At 43.8% G+C, this 20,486-nt stretch overlaps 1 protein-coding gene across 1 annotated transcript in view; it reads left to right on the plus strand.

Annotated features, from left to right (window-relative positions):
* The first annotated feature begins 14,679 nt into the window (after positions 1–14,679).
* Positions 14,680–20,486, plus strand: part of LOC307224018 (deubiquitinase DESI2-like) — a 48,767-nt gene continuing 42,960 nt past the window's right edge. The window contains exon 1 of the mRNA XM_079990467.1: positions 14,680–14,806. Coding sequence (XP_079846593.1) covers positions 14,768–14,806 — 39 coding nt within the window. The 5' untranslated portion in view covers positions 14,680–14,767. The remainder of the gene's footprint in view (positions 14,807–20,486) is intronic.

Here is a 20,486-nt window from a genome sequence, read left to right on the forward strand (position 1 = left end):
CCCGTCACAGGGATTCGAACCACCAACCTGATCGGCAAGTCCTAGGCTCTGTGGTTTCACCCACAGCGCCACCCATGTCCCTTTCTGTATGTGCCTACTTGTACTCAAAAGAGCTTCTTTTGAAGACCTCCTGCAGGTGCCCTGACAAGGTGAAGGTGAGAGGACAGGACCTTCTCAGTGGTGGTACCCCAGTTATGGAATGTTTTCTTCAGAGTGCTCTGGAAAAGGTTCCTCATCCCAGCTCTACCATGAACATGGCTCTTCCGCAACAAGGCTACCAAATGACCATTTTTCCCCAGACAGGAAGAAATAGGACAGCCCTCGCTGTCCAGCATCTCATATTCCAGTTGAGGGGGCCTCTCCTCCACCCCCCAACTATTACCACAGGGCTACATAAGGACCATCTTTCCCTCACATGTCATGTATCTAGCATTAAAAAAAAAATCCATTCTAGCATGTTTTTGCTCTTTTACAATTTTAAGTGATGTTTATTGTTTTAATATATTCTGTTAACCACTTGTGAGGATCACCTGCAAATCAGTGGAAAAGGACCTAAAACAAATGGTTAGACTACCTCAATCCAAATCTCCAAATTCTCTTCCCCACCACTTGGGGGATGCCCTGGGACAAAAAAAACTCAGCAAATTTCCCCTGCGTTTTCTCTTTGCCTAGCACAACAAATGCTTCTTTTTTTCAAGTTGGGGAAATGAAAGGGAACTTTACAGTCAAACAAGAATGTAGTCTTCTTGGGTCTCTTTTCCCCCAGAACTGACTCCAGAGCCTCCCTTGGTTACCACACAGAACTATTAGAAAGGCAAATCTTTATTGTCTGTTCAGGAAGCTGATGTGAAATCTGAGTCACTCCTAATGGATATTTGAATAGCAGCATCCCCATTTGAACAAGGCTAGCGGTTGAGTTGGCTAAGTAATCATTTCAATAAAGTTGGGGGCTTCACAGAAGAGAAAATGAAGTCATCATTATATACAAGGAAGGCCTACAAAGTGAGGCTTGTGTACGCTTAGCGTTTTGCCCACTGTGGTCAGTCTTTGTAATGAGACTCCAAATTGTTGTTTGTGTTTCTGTTTCTTCACCCTCATTATCAATTGATGACTCTTCCTGCCCACTCATTAACTAATTGTTTAATAAAGAATACTATGGATGGGGGGATCACCAGGTCGATGCAGAGGGCCCTTTTCATTGTCCGTATGTGGAGAAGAGGGCAGGAGGCCTGCATTACTAGATATGCCCCTGTTGGCAGGCTGCTCGCTACAGGAGCCTGGGAGACACTTTGCTCCTGTATTGCCTATATGATTTTAAAATTGCTTCAGTACGGCTCAGGAGGCCTCCTGGATGGGGGAAACAGCTAAAGGGATTAAACTGGTCAACTCAGCAGAAGTGACATTGTAAGGCACGGTCACAGAACATAATGGGGCCAATGAAATCCAATCAAGCTAGCATTACAATAGGGTGGCCTTTCAGATGTGGGCCCAGATATGGGGATGCAACACAACATTTTGTTGCAGGTCCCACGTGTGCTGCATCTTCTTGTAGCTTAGTAATGATGACCAATAATTGGGTCTTCTTGCACTGTAAAATGGTGGTATTGAAATGAGCTATATTTTTATTTTGTTTTGACTACATGTGTCACAACCACATTGATCCAGCTGGCCTGGGGGAGGTACATCCAATAAATTCTGTCCGGATGAGCAGCCTTTTGGAGACACCCAGGCCCCTGTCACTTGTGATTGTTACTTTGCCTCAGGAGGATGCTGAGAGCAAACAAAGGTAATCACTGGTGTTGCACAACTGAAGTTTAGTGTGTTACATGGGTCCAGTGTTTTGAAATAGAAAAGTGTAACTGTCTTGTAGCAATAAGGAGCTACCGTTGATGACCTACAAGAAGAAATTTGGTACAGTCCGCCTGAAAATGGAGGGTTTCTTCAGATGAAGAGGGCATTACCCAAACACTTGGCTTTCACTTCCGCGTGTGTGTATCTTCATGGCATTTTCACCTGCTAAATGTTTTCTTCTCCACACACTCCTACTTAAATACAGGGGGGAAATGGAAGGTGGTGGTGAAAGGAGAGCTTTGTACTGACACAAGGAAAGATTCGAAGTGAATCATGGAACCCTAGAGTCTGTCATCACTGCTGGAGAGTTTAGGGAGAAGCTGGTGCACATTAGGCAGGCTCCCCAATCCAGAAGTAATTGAGGAGCACATGGGGTTGTTGCTAGGTAACTGCCAAGTGTTCGGATTAGTCACTATCACCTCTTTGCCCAGCAAGCCAAGTCCTTAAGTCAATTTCACAGCTCATCTCTCCCTGCAGGCTCCTAAGAGAATGATGAGTGGCATAATTGTCTAAGGGCTTAGACTACAAGGTTAAATTGAAACATTTATTAATATGGCATCTTTCTCCTACAAGCCAAGCCCTTAGTCAACTTCGCAGATGGCTCTTCCGCCACCCCTGCAAAATCTGATCCGTAGGGCTGAGCTCCTCTCTCTTTCATTGCCAAGGGCAATGGGAAACAGAGGCAGAGAAGGAGAGGCAGAGCTAAAGTAAGGGATCACTGTTTATAGACAGTTCTTGCTCACTTGTTCTGGGAGTCTGCACTAAAGGCTTCCTTGATATCGGTGGAAACAACTTTAATTGTGCTGAAGGAAGCACAATTGCCAAGGACAGATATGGTGCCACAAGGGAGGGCACAGGTGAAACTGAAACCTTCTACTTCTAAGGATGTCCTGTGACATCCTTAGGTCTACCTTCAATCATCTGAGGCTGTGTACACAGTGCTGGTTTAACATGCCACAAGGCTGTTCTTTTTTCAGTTCAGATCAATACTAGCTTGGGGGAAAATGCATCAAAGGGCAGAGTTTCATAAGAAACAATGGGATAGGTACTGGATAGATATGGATTGTGGCTAATGTGCACTCTTCCCAAACTACTGGCAGGGGTGCAGTGGATGAGAGTGTGCACATAGTCTCTCTGTATCCTGGAAGTCACATTATTACTAGAACGTGTTACATTTTCAAGATAGGACATTGCTTTAGTGCTGGCAAAGAAGGAATAATATATTGACTGGTTCACAGCCAGACCAAGGAACAGCAATAGTTCAGCAAAGAGGCTCACCAGTTTCATAGGGTTTATCCATTTAGATAAGAATGTCCACATCCTTCCAGACAGAGGAGGGACTCTCAGAAATGTCTCCTGGGTCATTAAAAATGAGAAGCCGACATGAATCTTTTGCCAGCTCACTGGTGTGACGCCAGAGTGGCACTTGTGAACATTGTTAATCAGAGATAGGAGACAGGAAAGAGCAATTTTTTGTTGCGCACACACACACTAACTTTGTTTATTCATTTATTTGACTTGCCCATTGCCTTATACCGAAGTCTCAACCAGACTTGCAACTCTGAGCAGTAAACTCCATTGCCCAGAGTTGTTTGAGGGAAAAAAGAGTGCTTTAAAGACATAGTGTGTGCACAGTCCTTTCAGTTCCTTGATCTAGGTCATTGGATAGAGTTTGAAATAGATGATTGGGAAGCAGAAGAGTTTACTCTACTCTAAATATACTCTCAGTTAAAATTATCCTTCAGTTTGCAGATTTATTAAGGAATCCTAGGTTCTCCTGTGTCCCTGTAAAGGTCTGCCTTTTCTTCTCCACAAACACACTCACAGGTCTCCCCTTTCTGAGGGGAAAGGGTAACAGAGGGGGAAATGGAGAACTGTTGTGGAAGGAACAAGTGGATGTAAAAAGACCAGGGAAGAAAGGTCAAGTGGGTGAGGGAGGGGAGAGAATAAGGTACAATTTAAGTATGAAATGGAAGGGGAATGGAAGGAAAAGACTGCAAGAGATGAGTGAAAAATACTTGGAGAGTCATGTGTGAGTGCGAAGGGAATACAGTGGTACCTTGGGTTACAGACACTTCAGGTTACAGACACTTCAGGTTACAGACTTCGCTAACCCAGAAATAGTACCTCAGGTTAAGAACTTTGCTTCAGGATGAGAACAGAAATTGTGTGGCGTCGGCGTGGCGTCAGCAGGAGGCGCCATTAGCTAAAGTGGTCCCTCAGGTTAAGAACAGTTTCAGATTAATAATAGACCTCCAGAACGAATTAAGTTCTTAACCCGAGGTACCACTGTATATAAAAGGGAGATCTCCACTTAAAGCCTCTGGATTAGCAAATTCTGTCTGAAAGGAGGAGGGCAGGAAGTCACAATACATCCAGAGCAATGTCGTACTTAACTTGGGGAAAGCTGAGCTATGGAACACCTTGCTGCAAGGAAAATGCATTTACCAATTTCCAAAGATGGGTAAGATATCAGTAGAAAACGATGTCTGTAATCACCATCAGATTATGCTACACTCTGGGCCTCAGTAATTTTCAGGCTTCTCAGGTGGGCCACGGGGCTTAAAAGTTTGAGAACCTCTGTTCCGGTCTATGAGTGTGCATATTTGGATGACCTGCAATTAGACTGCCAGATATAATCCTCTGTGGATTAAAAGGAGCAATGGTTAAGGAAAATCATTTCCCTCTTATCTCACTTCACTTCAGTATAATATGACACAAAGCAGCCGTGCAATCTTTGCAAAGAAAAGCAAATTGTGTTAGCACAGCAGCCTCTCCAGGGCTGATCTGCTTTCTGTAGCTGACAAATAAAATAATGAAAGCTAAATGCACTTACATTAACCCCAGGTTACTCTGCAGATGGATGCATACAATTGTACCAGAGAGAAAGATCACATTATTTCCTATTAGCATTACTTTTGTTTCACAGTCAATGCAACCAGCAGTTCCTCCTTTCATACTGCTCAATAGTTAGAATAATTTAACAGTTAGGATCTGATTTCTACCTCTTGTGCAAGATATATGTAATAATAAAAACTGAGGTCTAGACTGCATTTGATCTTAATTCAGAATAGAGCCTTCCATTTAAATTAAATGTACTAAATTAAAATTTTGAACCCATCAAATATATCTTCCTTGGCAGGGTTTTTCCTTCTGCTTTTTGCATACCCCCCAACAATGTTTAAGACAAGGATTGGGGACCTGTGGCACTCCAGATGTTGTTCCATAATCCCTGTCCATTGATCATGCTGGCTGAGGCTACTGGGACATCTTCAGGGCCACAAATTCCCATCCCAGATTTCAGGCTGCTCCTTTTGTAAGCACAGGATTCAGGACTTGCTGTGTTCCTTAAATGATGTTTAAAGCCAGAGTAGCCCCATTGACTTCAATGGGAATGCTCCAAAGTAAGTCATTTGAAAATTGTTTCTACTCAAACCAATAGCATCCCATGGTCCTTTGTTTTCATTGCAGATGGAGGATGTCTTGGCAGTTCTAAATTACAGGACTCCATCCTACTTCCCATGTGACTTTACCTCACTGGGACCATGGAAGGTGAGTCACAGGTTGCTTTTTCTTGATGACTCCCGTTGTCTGCATTTGATGCAGCTCAGCTGGTCTGGCACAACAAGCCATACTCAAGCGTAAACTCTGCCTTTTCATTCAGCTCCAAACATTTCTCCTCAATGTACAAACACATCCTTTAAATTGCAGGCTTCATTGTTCTTCACTTAAAGGGGTGTGCCACAACAACCAGTAATGGCATGCCATTGGTGGTTGCAGACCCTGAATTCCTAACAAAACGAAGGAAGCCTTGTTCTTGTCTGCCTTTGCTTTGAAGCCAGCAATCAGCATTTTATTTACATACGAAAGAATGCACACACTACCCCAAATGAACACAGTGAGAACTACTTTGGAGTAAACGTGAGCAGACTTCCTATGCACAAGACCGTATCCATTTCTATGTCCTGTGACTGCCTTATAGAATCAACTGGGGATGTTTTGCTACCTATCTCTCCTGTTGATTTTCAAGTCCCTGTTTGATTCTCAAGACCAGGGTTTCCCAACTTGAGTCCCCAGCTGTTTTTAGACTACAGTTCTCATCATCCTTGAACACTGGTCCTGCTAGGTAGGGATGATGGGAGTTGTAGTCCAAAAACAGCTGGAGACCCAAGTTTGGGAAACCCCGCTCTAGATCAGCCTTTCTCAACCTCGGATCCTCAGATGTTGTTGGACTTCAACTCCCATCATCCATAGCAGGACATCTGGAGACCCAAGGCTGAGAAAGGCTGCTCCAGATCCTTTTGATGCCATTGATCATGGAATTCTTATGTGCCAATTTAGGGATGAGTTTGCCAGGCACAGGAGCCATGTGGCTCTGCTCATCTTTGGAGGATAGGTCCCACAAGGTGGTACTGAGGGACTACTGGTCTTCAAGAGCAGGTGTGGGGAACCTTTGTCCCTCCAGGTGTTGCTGAATTGCAACTTCCATTATCCTTGGCCATTATTTCTGATGCTGATGGGAGTTGTAGTTCAGCAACACCTGGAGGCTCAAAGATTCCCCACGCTTGTGGTAGAAGGTTACCAATCTTCCTTGGGCTTTCATTGCGCCACAACATTTTGATCTCATCCCTTAAATGCTTCCACATCTGCTTGATAAGGTTGTCCTGAAATTGGGCTGTGGACTCATCAGTATGCTGATGACACTTGGCTCTGTCTCTCATTTCTTTCAGATCCTAGGGATGCAGTGGAATTCACTTTAGGGGAGTGGATGGGAGAAAACAACCTGAAACTTAATTCAGAAGAAACAGAGGAATGTCTGCTTTAGTGGGACACCTGATCTGGGAGTAAGTGCATATCCTGTTTTGGATGGGGTGATGCTACTCTTAAAAAAAAAAAAAAAAACAACTTTGATGCTTGGGTAGATGTTTCTTGATGCAGCACCACTCTTAGATGATCTGGTGGTCACAGTAACTAAGCATTATCTGATGGCTGATGAGGCAGTTGTCCCATTTCCTAGAGAGGTCAGACCTGGCTACAGTAATCCATGCTTCCTTAACTTCTAGAATAGACAGCTGTGATTGTTGTAGTTGCTGCTGCTGTTCATAACAGGTGACCAGTGTGTGCTTTAAAAATTAAATCCTCTGCTGATCTACCACCCGATCTAACCATGAGGCAAAGCAAGGGCCATCAGATGAGATATAGGTTTGCCAGCAGGTGGAGACAGAGTAGTTCTACCCAATGGTTTGTCTCACAAAGTCTGAAAGGAATGTTGCCCTGTTAAGTGTATTTAAATGAAACTAATGTAGAACTTGGTTTTCCCAAGGAGCTGTTTGGCAGGTATTGCAGGGCTAAAGTTGCTGCTTCTAATGAAGTCATCTTTCACAGCTTTAGCAAAATAATAGAATTAAAAATGAGAAGTGTGGTTGCCATTTAGACTGCCAGTCCATGGTGGAGTAAAACAAGCGGCACTTCCTGTTGTCAGAAAAGTAGTAGTAGTAATAGCAGTGGTAAAAGTTTTAACATTTAGAACAATATCCTCATATAAGGTCCTTTTGAAAGGTAACTTTTTGGTCTGATTTGTCTAGTTTTAATGAGGATTGTTTTAAATAAATAAATAAATAAATAAATAGCTACAGAAATGTGGAGAAAGATTTGAAAAGAAAGTTTTTTTTGGGGGGGGAATTCAAACTGAGATAAATAAAAAATGAAAGATTTGTCTATCCCTATGCAAAAGTATATCAAGAGAGTTTGAAAATTCATGGTATAGCATTTAAAAAGGTATAGAAAAGTTACTAGAGGTCTGGGGTCATTGCATCAGAATGATAAGTTGGGAATCTACTTAGAAAACAGTTGCCAGATGTTCTTTCCAAATCATATATAACTAAACTTGAATTTTTGTAGGCTACAGTGTGTTTCTGTACCCAAACTGCGCTCTCTCTCTCTCTCTCTCAATTTATGAAAGCCCAGCGCAATAAAATGTGGCCTAAGCTGATAAGAGAAAGTTCAGAAATACCTTTGTCCCTAGAAATATATGAAGATTCATCCTGACATGCTGCTAAGCTGTCATTCTGAAAGACAGATGAGCCTGCAAGATTCAGAGTGATGATGTCAACTTCAGTTTCAAGCATAGAGATTTGGAGAGAGGTGAAAGAGAGAGTGGTTTTGGACAGCACTAGAATTGGACAAGGCAAATACGCTGTACTTTGGAGAAATGAGTTTCATTTTGTTTCACAAATGGGCAGAAATAAGAAAGGCTAGGATCCAAATGGCCATGACCTGGATATGAAAGCCACCTAGCTTCAGTGCTGCACTATCCTCCAGTGCAATAGTGGGGGAACCTGTAGCCCTGCAGGCATTGTTGGACTTCAACTCTCCACTAGCTTCTGCCAGCAGGACCAATGGTCAGGGATGGTGGGAGTTGTAGTCCAGCAACATCTGAAGAACCACACGTTCCCCATCTCTGTTCCAAAGCAACCATCCACAGAGCCCCAATAAGAGGGCAGCTACCTAGAGCTAAGTCAAACACAGGAGGCTGCCACACGGAGTCAGATCATTGGTCTATCTAGCTCAGGAGTGTTTACACTGGCTGTCAGCAGCTCTCCAGGATTTCAGACAGGGAATCTTTCCCAGTCCTACCTGAAGATTGAACCTTGGACCTTCGGCCTGCAAGACAGATGCTCTACTGCTGAGCTGCAGCCCTAGTTGCCGCTGGATTTACAGACTTCACTGTGCTTCAGTACCCAAACGGCACAATCTACCTCCAGCTTCCTGAAAGTGAAGAGCAAGAAAATATGACCTAACCTGATAAGAGAAAGTTCAGAAATACCTTTGTCCCCCAGAATAGGCGCACCTCAAGCAGACCACTTCCCAAAACGCAGCACTATCTTCTCTTTAGTTAAATCTGTCTAACAGGAACCCAAGAGGAAATTCTTCCAATTTAGAAGAAGAAGAGTTTGGATTTGATATCCCACTTTATCACTACCCTAGGGAGTCTCAAAGCGGCTAACATTCTCCTTTCCCTTCCTCCCCTACAACAAACACTCTGTGAGGTGAGTGGGACTGAGAGACTTCAGAGAAGTGTGACTGGCCCAAGGTCACCCAGCAGCTGCATGTGGAGGAGCGAAGATGTGAACCCGGTTCACCAAATTACGAGACTACCGCTCTTAACCACTACACCACACTGGCTCTCAATTTACACCCCTTCCATTCTCTGCACAAAGTGATAATTTCTAACAAGCACCCATCTCTGAAGATTTCCTATGCTTGAGATTCACTAGGGAATGGGGAGTCTAAAAACAGCCACAACTTTCTCTTTTTCACACAAGTGGATGAAATTTGAAGACAAATGAGCCTCCCTACCTCCCCTGGATTAAGTCTAACAAATTTCAGGTAGATCCATCTAGAGCGTTTTGTGCAGAGAACCTTTCATTGTGCCTTTTATTGTTGTTGTTATTAAAGCAATTCATTAATATTTAAATTTGGGCCAGAATTTAATGCAAATTCTAGGCAGGGTTACTCTTTCTGAGAAGATAAAGCCTGGCTAATTTCAGAACGACGTGTTATAATTATAATTATATTATTTCTGTTTTATGGCTATGATGTAGGTACATTATATTGTTTATTATTATGTTGCTATGTAGTAAACTGTCTTGTCAAGGAAGGGTGGTATATAAAGTTCACAAATAAAACAACAGAGCATGCAAATAGCCTAATGGGTGCTAAAGGAGGGGGTAAGTATCTAAATTCTTCATAATACTGAGAAAAGGAAGCAACTGCCAGCATTGCACACAGCATGCAATCTGTTAATTAACAGTAATGGTTTCTTGGAAGCTATTAGAAGTTATATACTCTAAGTTCATATTACTGTCAAAACCTACTTTAAACACCCACTTTACAAAATTTAACCAGGAGCTTCACTGTTTGTGTTCTAATATGCAGACAAAGCCCACTTCATTAAGACAAAGTTAAGTTAGAGTTACCTGAATGTCGGCAATAATTCTATTAAAAAATCACATTTTAACAGACCACATATAAAACATAGTGTTGCTTTGTTTTACGGTGACCCTGATAAAGATTGTAACAAAATGGCATTGGTTGCAATCCTATACACTTTTACCTGGGAGTAAGTCCATTTGAACTCTGTTAGGCTTACTTCAGAGGCAACATGTATAGGATTGAACAGACAGTTACAGTTTCATGCACCGTTTAGTTCTTCATTGTAACTCTAAAAAAACACCCACCAATAGTTAGAGGAATGAACAGTCTAGTTAACATTTCAGCATAAGTTTAAATTCTCCTTTTCTCCTAATAGAGTGTGGTGTTATTAGACTGGATAGATTGGCTAAAAATAATAAATTCTGGTTCAAAATGGGAGCTTGGATCATGGTGGCCATGGCAGCGGCAAAATATTAATTGAACCTTCCAAAAAGTACGACCATTTCCACCTGTTCACTTTTGTTTCCTGTTCTTCTCATTTTGCAGATGGAGAGATAATGACTTGTTCATTGGTGCTTAGTGAATTCACCACTTGTGAGATCAGCCTCACAAGCTGAGCTCTCTAGTCCACTGTTAAGGACAAGCTGTCGGTAGGGGCAAGGCCTTTTTAGTGATGGCCCCACATATCTGGAACTTCCTCCCATGGGTACTACCTTTGGTCCCCTCCTTGGTAACTTTATTTTAAAAATTCTCTTCTACTTGACATTTAACTGATAGTTTTCATATTTTGATTGTGGCAGTTTTAGGCATCAATTTATTTATCTTGTTTTAATGTTTTGTTGTTTAATGGATGTGTTTTTGTTGACATTTTATTCACAGAGTTTTACCCTAGTACTCAGAATGTAAATGCATCAAATAAATAGATACTGAGATGCAACTTGAAATCGAGGCTTTCAGTTCGAAGTCCTTGAAGCACACTTCAAGGGAGGTACACTGCCATTAGATTACAACCAAATCAGAGCCGAACCTGATGCCCTCCAGAGATCATTAGAATATAAGTTTCATTAGCCCCAGAGAGCATGGTGAATGGTTAGGGATGCTGAAAACAGAAGCAGCTCACTGGGTGGGGCAGCCTCCCAACAGTGGGTTGCTATAGAGGTGTTGGGGAGTTCAGTGCAGTGGATACATTAGCAGAAGCACCAGATTGGCGGCTCTGCTGGTGCATTTGCACTGCACCAGCCTCCTCTTCACCACCACCCCAGCTCTCTCCCAGTAAGTAACAGCAACCCGTTGCCTGGGAAGCTAGTGTAGTAGCACCACTTCACCTGGCAAACCACTTCTGGCTGTTTAATGCCTGGGATTAAGCCTGAGATGTTCTGCTTGCAAAGCAGTTGCTCTCTAACTGAACTACAGACCTTCACCTAAACCTGCCATCCTCTAGATATCTAACAACTTCTAGAAGGGCCACAGGATTTGGGGTAGAGCATCTCTTAGCATGCAGAACATCACAGGTGTAATCCCTGACATCTCCAAGTAGGAGTGGTAATGTTCCCTGTCTGAAAACCCAGACAGCTGCCAGCTTGTGTTGATAGGACTGTGCTAGATCAATGGTCTGACTTGGTGTAAGGCACTTTCTTATGTCTTCCCTGCTTCCCCTGCCCAACTGAGATTTTTATCCAGCTTCCATAAGAACATAAGAAGAGCCTGCTATATCAGGACAATGGCACATCTAGTCCACTATCCTGTTCTCACAGTAGCCAACCAGATGCCTGTGAGAAACTAGCAAGCAGGATTCAAGCACAAGAGTACAGTGGACGCTCAGGTTGCGAACGTGATCCGTGCAGGAGGCACGTTCGCAACCCACAGCATTTGCAACCCGCAGCACTGCATCTGCGCACACACGGGTCGCAATTTGGCGCTTCTGCGCATGCACGAGCACCAAAACCCGGAAGTAACCTGTTCCAGTACTTCTGGGTTCGGCGCGGTGCGCAACCCGAAAACGCACAACCTGAAGCGCCTGTAACCCGAGGTATGACTGTATTCTCCCCTCCAGTGGTTTCCTGCAACTGGCATTCAGAAGCTTGCTGCCTCTGCCTGAGATTTTTTCCAGCTTCCAGATTTGAGTGAGGGCTGGGGGTGAGGGAGTGATATTCACCCCTCTTCAGCCTCTCCCACCAAACCTCAGACGAAAGTCTGCTCCAGTGAGAATTCCAATGCACATAGCCTGCGCCAACCTTTATTATTCCCATTAATTCAAACCAGTGCTGCCTATTGCAGCCTGCATTAACCTGACAGAGCATCAAAGAAAGTGGCTGGGTGGACTGAGTGGCTTGCAGTGGTTAGACTGAACTGTTCCTCTGCAATCTCAAGGGGGCAGGATGGATGGCTGTAGAATCCACATTTCTCAGGTTCTCCAGTTGTATTTCACTCTTGGATGGCACTCAGAGACGATATTTCACAAAACAACTTTTGCTGCAGAAAGAAAAGGGGCTGGGAGCAGAAACAAAAAAACGTTAGGTCAAAATTATTCAGTCCAAGAGAGTATGATGTTACATAGGATATTACAATCAATCAATCAATCAATCAATCACAACACTAGGAGTTTGGGATCCAAGCCGTCTCCATTGTAAGCTAGGGAGTTTTGCCATTGAGCTCAGCAGGAGCAGGACTGCATCCTTGGATTTAATGAGTAACCCAACAGATGGGATGTAGGCTGTACACACACACACACACACACACACACAGAAAGAGAGAGAGAGAGAGAGAGAGACCTCCTCATACATCCCATGAAGCACGTCCTTGCATCTTATACATTCTAAGCATTCATTTGGATTAATGAGTCCCTGTCAGTCCTGTATTCTTATTCAGGGTGCATAAAATTATCTCCATCATCCTGATAAATCCACTGAAATGTGCCCTCTCTGTAGAAGAAACTGCAGAAGAATAAAATGGGTCTCCCCTCGTTCAGAACAGAGAAGCGCGGGGGGGGGGGGGGTTAGGCAGGTGAGCCGGACCTTTTATCGTCAGCATCAATATGCTTGCTGGATCTTGCCATTCCTCAAATGGAAGGTAGGAAGGCTCTCTCTCTCTCTCTCTCTCTCTTCCTCTCTCTCTGTTGAATGGTCCGCATGCAGCTGAGGGAAAGCATTCAGCTGTTGCCTGCGAAAGACCAGGGAATGCTGGGCTATGCTGATGTAACAGGCTCTCTGCAATTTTCATTCAGATGTGGTTGGCTGCAAGCTGGCAGCCAGCCTCAGCTACGCCTCCAACTCAGATGAGGTAATCCCAGCTCCCTTTTTTGGCTACTCCAAGCAGGATCTGCGCTTCCCCAGCTTTCAGGTCAGCTTACTCCCCTCCCTGAAATTCACCGGACACAGAAAGACCACCCTCTTTCCTTATCCCCCCCTTTCCCTTCCCTATCTCTTGATTGCACATCCCACTATGTTTTTTTGGGAAGGGGAGGGAGGAGCGATCACAGGAAGAAATATACCGCAATGGATTCATACTTTACTCTGGCCTCCAGGTCCGATTTGAACGGGATTTGCGAGTCTCCGGCAAGGATGCACAGTCCCGCTACACCCCCGCAGCCCTAACTAGCGACGGGATAGGAGAAAGTCCACAACACCCTCCCTCCCCCTCCTTCTGCTAGAAGTCTCAGCTGCTGTGACTGACCTCCTTCCCCAGCTCCTGGTTGTCGAATCGTCTCCCTTCGGAGATGCATCATCTTCGGAGAAGATGGAGTGGAACTCTTCTGCTCTTTCCAGCCACCAAGAGATGCTTCTGTTGAGGCGAGCTGGCGCAGAAATCAGGGGTTTGAGCCTCCAGTGCAAAGTGCTGAGAAGAGCAAAGTCTTTGCGCTCAGGATTTTCCGGGTCACTGCTGTCCTCTCGTCAGCATCTGGAGAGCTCTTTGCACGCGATTCTCGTCAACGGGTCTCCAGAGTGCGGCTCCGAGGAATGGACGGCGCGAGGGACTTCAGCACTCTGGACAGCTCCTCCGCCGAACCGCTCCAGAGGCTGAACTAAATGCTTTTGTTCACGTCCAGCTTCCCTTTAAGAAAACTCATCCCCCTACTGAGTATGGGTCCCCCCCCACCAGAGCCTCAAAGAGTTATCCAAGCCTTTTCTTGCTTTTTTCAAAGAAATCTTATGAGATGGCTTGCTTGCTACACATCCCTTGAAGAGCCAAGGTGTTAAGACGTAAACCTCAGGACCCTGGAGAGCTCCCGCAGGTGCCGAAACTTTGGGAACAGAGAAGAGACCCCCAGGAAGCAGTGTGGCGTTGCTGCTTTCTCCTTAGCTGAATTTAAAGGCTCTCTGTGTTGCATAGATGAGCTCTTATTTTGTGTGCAATGCCTGTCAGAGAGCTGTTCTAGTCTAGAAACCTGGTGCTAAGCTTCACTTTAAGGTGTTTTATTCTTATTATTTTACTCTTTACTAGAGCATTTCCCCGATCCCAATGTCACTCCACACTTTGAACTTCATTATAAATATTTATACTTTGGCTGAAAGTCTGCTCCGGATTCTTCCCCCCACCCAGCCTTTAATCCTCTCGTCTCCCTTCTGTGGTCCCCCCCATTCTGAGAGATTTAGGACAAGGGTTCATCCACAACGCAAACAATCCAGCCCTTTGGTGCTGTTTGGGATTTGCAGTTAGGAGAGAGGCAGGACGGGGTCTGGCTTGAGCATGCTATACAAACGCTGCCACATCAGTCAGCTGCAGTATTAAAAGAGGAAAGCAAGCAAAAGACTGAATGTTCTGTTCGGAGGTGAAAGGGGAGCATCTTTTCCAAAAAAAATTGGCATCAAAGAGCGGGGGAAGCCCTTCTTGGACATCCCCATCACAACAGACTATTCTTCACACAAGCATTTCTTCCCTGTGCAGCTAGGAGTGAAAGAAAGAAAGACCCCAATCCCTTTGGGCACTGCCACATCTGGCAGGGATTTAAAGACTTAAAATCCAGCCTTCGCTGCAATCCACAATGGCAAATGAACCAGTGATTTTGAATGTTTATGACATGGTGAGTAAGAAACAATCTGATGCCTCTGTTGGGGTGGTGGTGGTTGGGGGGGGGCGGTGAGGAAGACGATTCCAGGATGTTGATTGGACAAGAGATTCTATTATGATGAGCCAAGCAGCACAACTCACAGCACTGGCCGGGCTAGATTTTCACAGCCATTGGTGTGACAGGGATGCTGGCGCCGACACTTGCTTCTTTGCTTTTTCACAGCCTGTCAGAGCTAGCTCAAGGTAAAAAGATGACAGGAAATTTTGGGGGATAGTACCTTGGAAAGGCTTTTCATCCCTCCTCTTTAATTTTCAAAAGCCCAACTGGGGATGGGGGGGGGGGGAGGCAGCGGGAGAGTTATGACAGAATAGCCTGTTTTCATAGCTAGATGCCCTTGACATTCAAGGCGATTAAACACTCTAGACTAGAGAGGAATGGGGAGAGAGATTTAATATGTCAGACCCTCTTGAAACCTGATCATGTGTGGAAAAAAATACAACAGAGGTCAATGAAGTTTACTCCCATGTAAGTGTGCAGAGGATTGCAGCCTTCATGTTCACATTCCACATTAGGACCTCAGGAGCATGAGTGAAGTCGGTGCGGACACCTTGATCAAATGGGATATAATTGAAGATGAATATTGTAACCAGAGGAATACCCAATTTTAAGTAGCAAAGCTTCTATCACTGGGTCCTCAGGGTTCATCTCCTTGTCTCATACAGTGGTACCTCGAGTTACATATGCTTCAGGTTACATACGCTTCAGGTTACAGACTCAGCTAACCCAGAAATATTGCTTCAGGTTAAGAACTTTGTTTCAGGATGAGAACAGAAATTGTGCTCTGGCGGCGCGGCAGCAGCAGCAGCAGGAGGCCCCATTAGCTAAAGTGGTGCTTCAGGTTAAGAACAGTTTCAGGTTAAGTACAGACCGCTGGAACGAATTAAGTACTTAACCCGAGGTACCACTGTAACACTAGAACTCATATACATCCAATGAAGCCAAATGCTGGATGATTCAGAACAGAGAAAAGAAGATTCCTCTTCACACAGTACGTGGTTAAACAATGGGACTCACTCCCCCAGGAGGCACTGATAGCCTTTAGATGACTAAGAGAGGAGTAGACAAATTCATGGAAGAGAAGGGTATATCAATGGCTACTAGGCATGATGGCTATGCTCTGCCTCCATGGTCAGAGCCAGTAATGCTTCTGAATACCAGTTGCCAGAAATTGCAGGAGAGGAGAATGCTCTTGTGCTCAGGTCCTGCTTGCAGGTTTCCCACAGGCATCTAGTTGGCCACTGTGAGAACAGGATGCTGGACTAGATTTGCCATTGATTCAGCAGGCTCTTTGTGGGTTTATAATAAAGCACGTTCTCAGGCAGTGGTGTCTATGAGAAACACTCTCTTCAGATTTTACCCAATTGGGGATTTTGGAACTCCCTTTGCTGTTAACTTTGATCTTTTGTTGTTTTTCTGTGCAGTCCTCTCCTGGTGATGATGGAAATCATTTTGATTAACCCCTATTTTTAAAATGAGATATCAAGGCATAGGGGGTATTTAATGTACAGTTTCTCATGGACTCTCAAGGATAACTTAATATACTTCTCTCTTATAAGAATAGGCTTGGCTGTGGTATATAGCCAGTACCTCTTTGAGTGATGTTTTTCCCTGCATTTTCTAATCCAATACTCAAATGTTTGTCAGACGTCACAAAACATCATTCAATTTTATTGTTAAATTAGGCCCAGCAGCTGGCTTTTTTTGTAAATGCTCATTTTCACTTCTGAAAAATTTATGAAGGATCTGTTACACTAATGAAGGTAAATTGTAGCAACAAGTCACAAAGCCCTCATTAAAGAATGATGATAAAAGGTTTTTCAGGAATTCCAATCAGAGGAGGCATGTCCAAAGTCCATTTTGGGGGCTTAATCCGGCCTGCTGGTCTGTTTAATTTGGCCCCTGTGGCAGTTTATTTCCTGGGGTAAAATCATACAAAAAGTTCAACAACTTCAATCATAAAAAAAGGATAACAACTTGAGTTGGCCCTTTGGTTGGCCCTTTGATCGGCCCTTCACTTCATCAAATCTGGCCCTCTTTGAAAAAAGTTTGGACACCACTGAATTAGAGTGATTACAATGTGGGCAATTGGTTAGTATTTGATATTAAATAGTTTTGTATTCTGGACTTTAATAATAATAATAATAGGGGGCCACTAGGTGGCGCATCGGAAGATGGCTGACAATAACATCTCTCCGACCCACACGAGGTAATTTGGAGGCTATGATGGGGGTAATTAGCCTCCTTAACCCCCCCAGGATTATGGGGGGGGGGCGGCCCTTGCCTGCTGTGCCCTATACCACCCCCGAATTTGTGGGGGTGGGGGCACTAGGCACAAAGCCCTCCTGTGGGATTTTCGGCACTCCTCGACGCCGTCCCCGATTCGCGCCGCTGGTTGCAATGATCTTTAAAAGAAATAATTTGGACATGATTAATTGCACATACATCAAGGAAAAAGGGGAGTAAATACTGCTGACAGAAGAGATCTCTGATAACAATACAACAATAAAATATGAGAAGAACGTCAAGATATGGTAATGACTGAGGGGGGAGGGGGGAAAAACCTGCCTCTACCTTTTTATGTGATTTAACAAGAATCCCCCTCCCCTAATGAGTCAGAAATTAAGGACTTAAGCGGTGGATTTAAGGCTGTGTGGAGATAAACTTTCGATACAAAGCAATGTTTCAAGATGAAGCTGGAAAGCTAAGAGTTTTGGAGTGACGCAGTCAGGAAAAAATGCCGTTCGCCATTTTGTTGAGGCATTGTGGGAGCTCTTGGGTCTGGGAGGAGAAAGAGAGAAATAGAGTTGTTTACATATCGTGAATCAACTCCTCGGTGGGACTTAAGAGCGACAAATGCCAAAATTTACGATGGATAAAGTGATGTTATCTACGAAGGAGATATATGGAAACCATCTGGACTTAGTGGAGGAATGGGAAATCCACACAGGATTATTACACTTGCTATCGGCTTAAGGAGACTAACAGAAGAGATCGTAAAGGAAAAAGAGAAATTATACGAACAAGATATGATGTGGCAACACCAAGATAAGACTGGATAGAATTATGAACTTTGTTTGGACTGATTGGGACTGATTTGGACATTAACGCAGTAATAAGAAGATGATCTGAATTCCCCTTTGGATCTTGAAGTATGGGTTCCCCCAACAAAATTTAAAAATTTGGCTTTGTAATTCGGAATTTATATGATGTGATTTAATTTGATGTGATTGGCCAGTTAATAAAAATTATTTTAATAATAATAATAATAATAATAATAATAATAATAATAATTAGTTATTTATACCCCACCCATCTGGCTGGGTTTCCACCAGCCATTCTGGGTGGCTCCCAATAGAATATTAAAAACATGATAAAACATCAAACATTAAAAACTTCCCTAAACAGGGCTGCTTTCAGGTGTCTTTTAAAAGTCAGATAGTTGTTTATTTCCTTGACATCTGATGGGAGGGCATTCCACAGGGTGGGTGCCACTACCGAGAAGTCCCTCTGCCTGGTTCCCTGTAACCTCACTTCGTACAGTGAAGGAACTGGCAGCACTGGACCTCAACGTCTGGGCTGAACGATGGGGGGGGGGTGGAGACGCTCTTTCAGGTATACTGGGCCGAAGCCGTTTAGGGCTTTAAAGGTCAGCATCAACACTTCGAACGGTGCTCGGAAGTGTACTGAGAGCCAGTGTAGGTCTTTCAGGGCTGGTGTTCTGTGGTCTCGGTGGCCACTTTAGTTTGGTTACCGTTTCAACATTTTGATAATTTGCATTTTACAGGTTCTGGTATTTATTTATAATTTACTTATACCCCACCCCCCTTTAGCCAATAAAAGTCTTAGAACAACTTACCAAAAAATCACCTCTGTGGTGGTCCTTTCCCTCAGGGTCACAATATGAAAACACAGGATACACAAGGGATAAGAAAGGAAGGAGTGACAAGCAAGCTCAAGAACAGGTTCTTAAAGTTACAGCCTATGTCTGTGGCAGTTCTGGATGCCTTAACCTTTATAAAGAGCTGTCTCTCCCTGGAAGCTCTCTTCCGCCAGATCTGTTATGTTGCTATAACTGTGTCCACAAAGCCATCTGTAAGGCAGTGTTTTGTTTTGAAATTGTTCCAGACATTTAAAGGCTCACCATGTGTTGGGTTTATAAATGGCAGGAGTGTGTGTGTGTGTGTTTATTATCTATATCTATCTATCTATCTATCTATCTAGTGACATTTGGGCTGACACACTTCAAAGTGCCCACCTAGCAGGGCACTGAACTCTCTTTAAAAAAATTATTGCAAATATAAGTAAATATTTCTAAAGAAAGCAGTCTTGCTTACTCATCTCTTCTTTTTGTTGGCCATAACCAGAATCAGATAAAAATTCTGTGCCATTTTAATGCATTGTTATTTTCAGGACGTACTTAGGGGCTCCCACCAGACTAACTTGGCCTGAAGAGCAGTATGTGTCATGTCAATATCTGTCTGTCTGAATGCTCCCATTGTTTTAAATGTTAGCTTCTCAAATCATGTTGTTTCCCCTTTCTCTTGCATTGTTTGTGCCCTTCCAGTTGGAAACTGCACCCAGAAAGTGTGATTTATTTTCAAGGATTAACTCAAGCCCCATCTCCCATTTTAAGCCAAAGGAACACATTAGGAGCTTCTCGTCTCGATTTTTTAGGAGGTACTTGAAAAATTACTGCAACAAATGCTCTTAAAATATACTTATTTGCAATATTGGTCATTAATAAAGAGATTGATTTATAATTCTTGGCGAAATGAAATACAAACCTTACGTTTAGTGTTTAGTGAGAAATAAACACTTGTGGACTCAATTAAGTTTGCTTCCTATTAATTGTGTTTAAAACTTTAGGAAGCTCCTGGGAAGATCAGCTGAGGAACTGTTGGATCCCATTGATCTCCTCCACAGCAGGAGAGGGAGGTTTATGTACAGAGAAGAGAGGTCTGTTGCTGGGAGTCTCCTGGTGGACAACTTCACTGCCATCACTGTTCCATGGGCAATGGTGGCGGCCAAAACAGGGTGTATCAGAGGAGGCCATGGATCTGCAGGTTCCTAAGTCTCCTTGTTTCCATCACACTCCCCCAAACTGGTCGCAAAACTACACCAGTCCTGGAGCTGGCTTAGATTATGTTAGTCCTGCTCAAAGTAGACCCCTTGAAACTAATAGGCATGGCTGGCTTACATCTGCTCATTTCAGTGGTTAGTTAGATACAGTCCAAAGTGATCAATGGGAGGGTTTTGGGTTTTTTAAACTTGACCACAGCAAAAGAAGAAGCAGCAGCAGCTACTTTCCTTACCTTGCACCTCATGGGCATGCACTGAAAGCTTAATGAGTGGTTGTTTCTCTGCCACAGAATCACCCGCCATTACCATTTCAGGATTGATCTGCCCAAATGCAGTCCCTAAACAACTTGGGACCAAGTTACCTAAGGGACTGCCTCACTCCACATATCCCTTCCTTGCAACTGCAATCCTCATGTGGGACACTGCTGAGAGGTCACTTAGTTTGTACTATGAACTGAACTTTTAGTGTTGCAACTCCACCCCTCTACAATCAGTTACCAGCTGAAATTAGACTGGGGCCTAGTATCTTGACGTTTTAGTGGCCACTGAAGAT

The sequence above is a fragment of the Podarcis cretensis genome (genome assembly GCF_951804945.1).
Source record: "Podarcis cretensis genome assembly, chromosome: 1".
Lineage (NCBI taxonomy): Eukaryota > Metazoa > Chordata > Lepidosauria > Squamata > Lacertidae > Podarcis > Podarcis cretensis.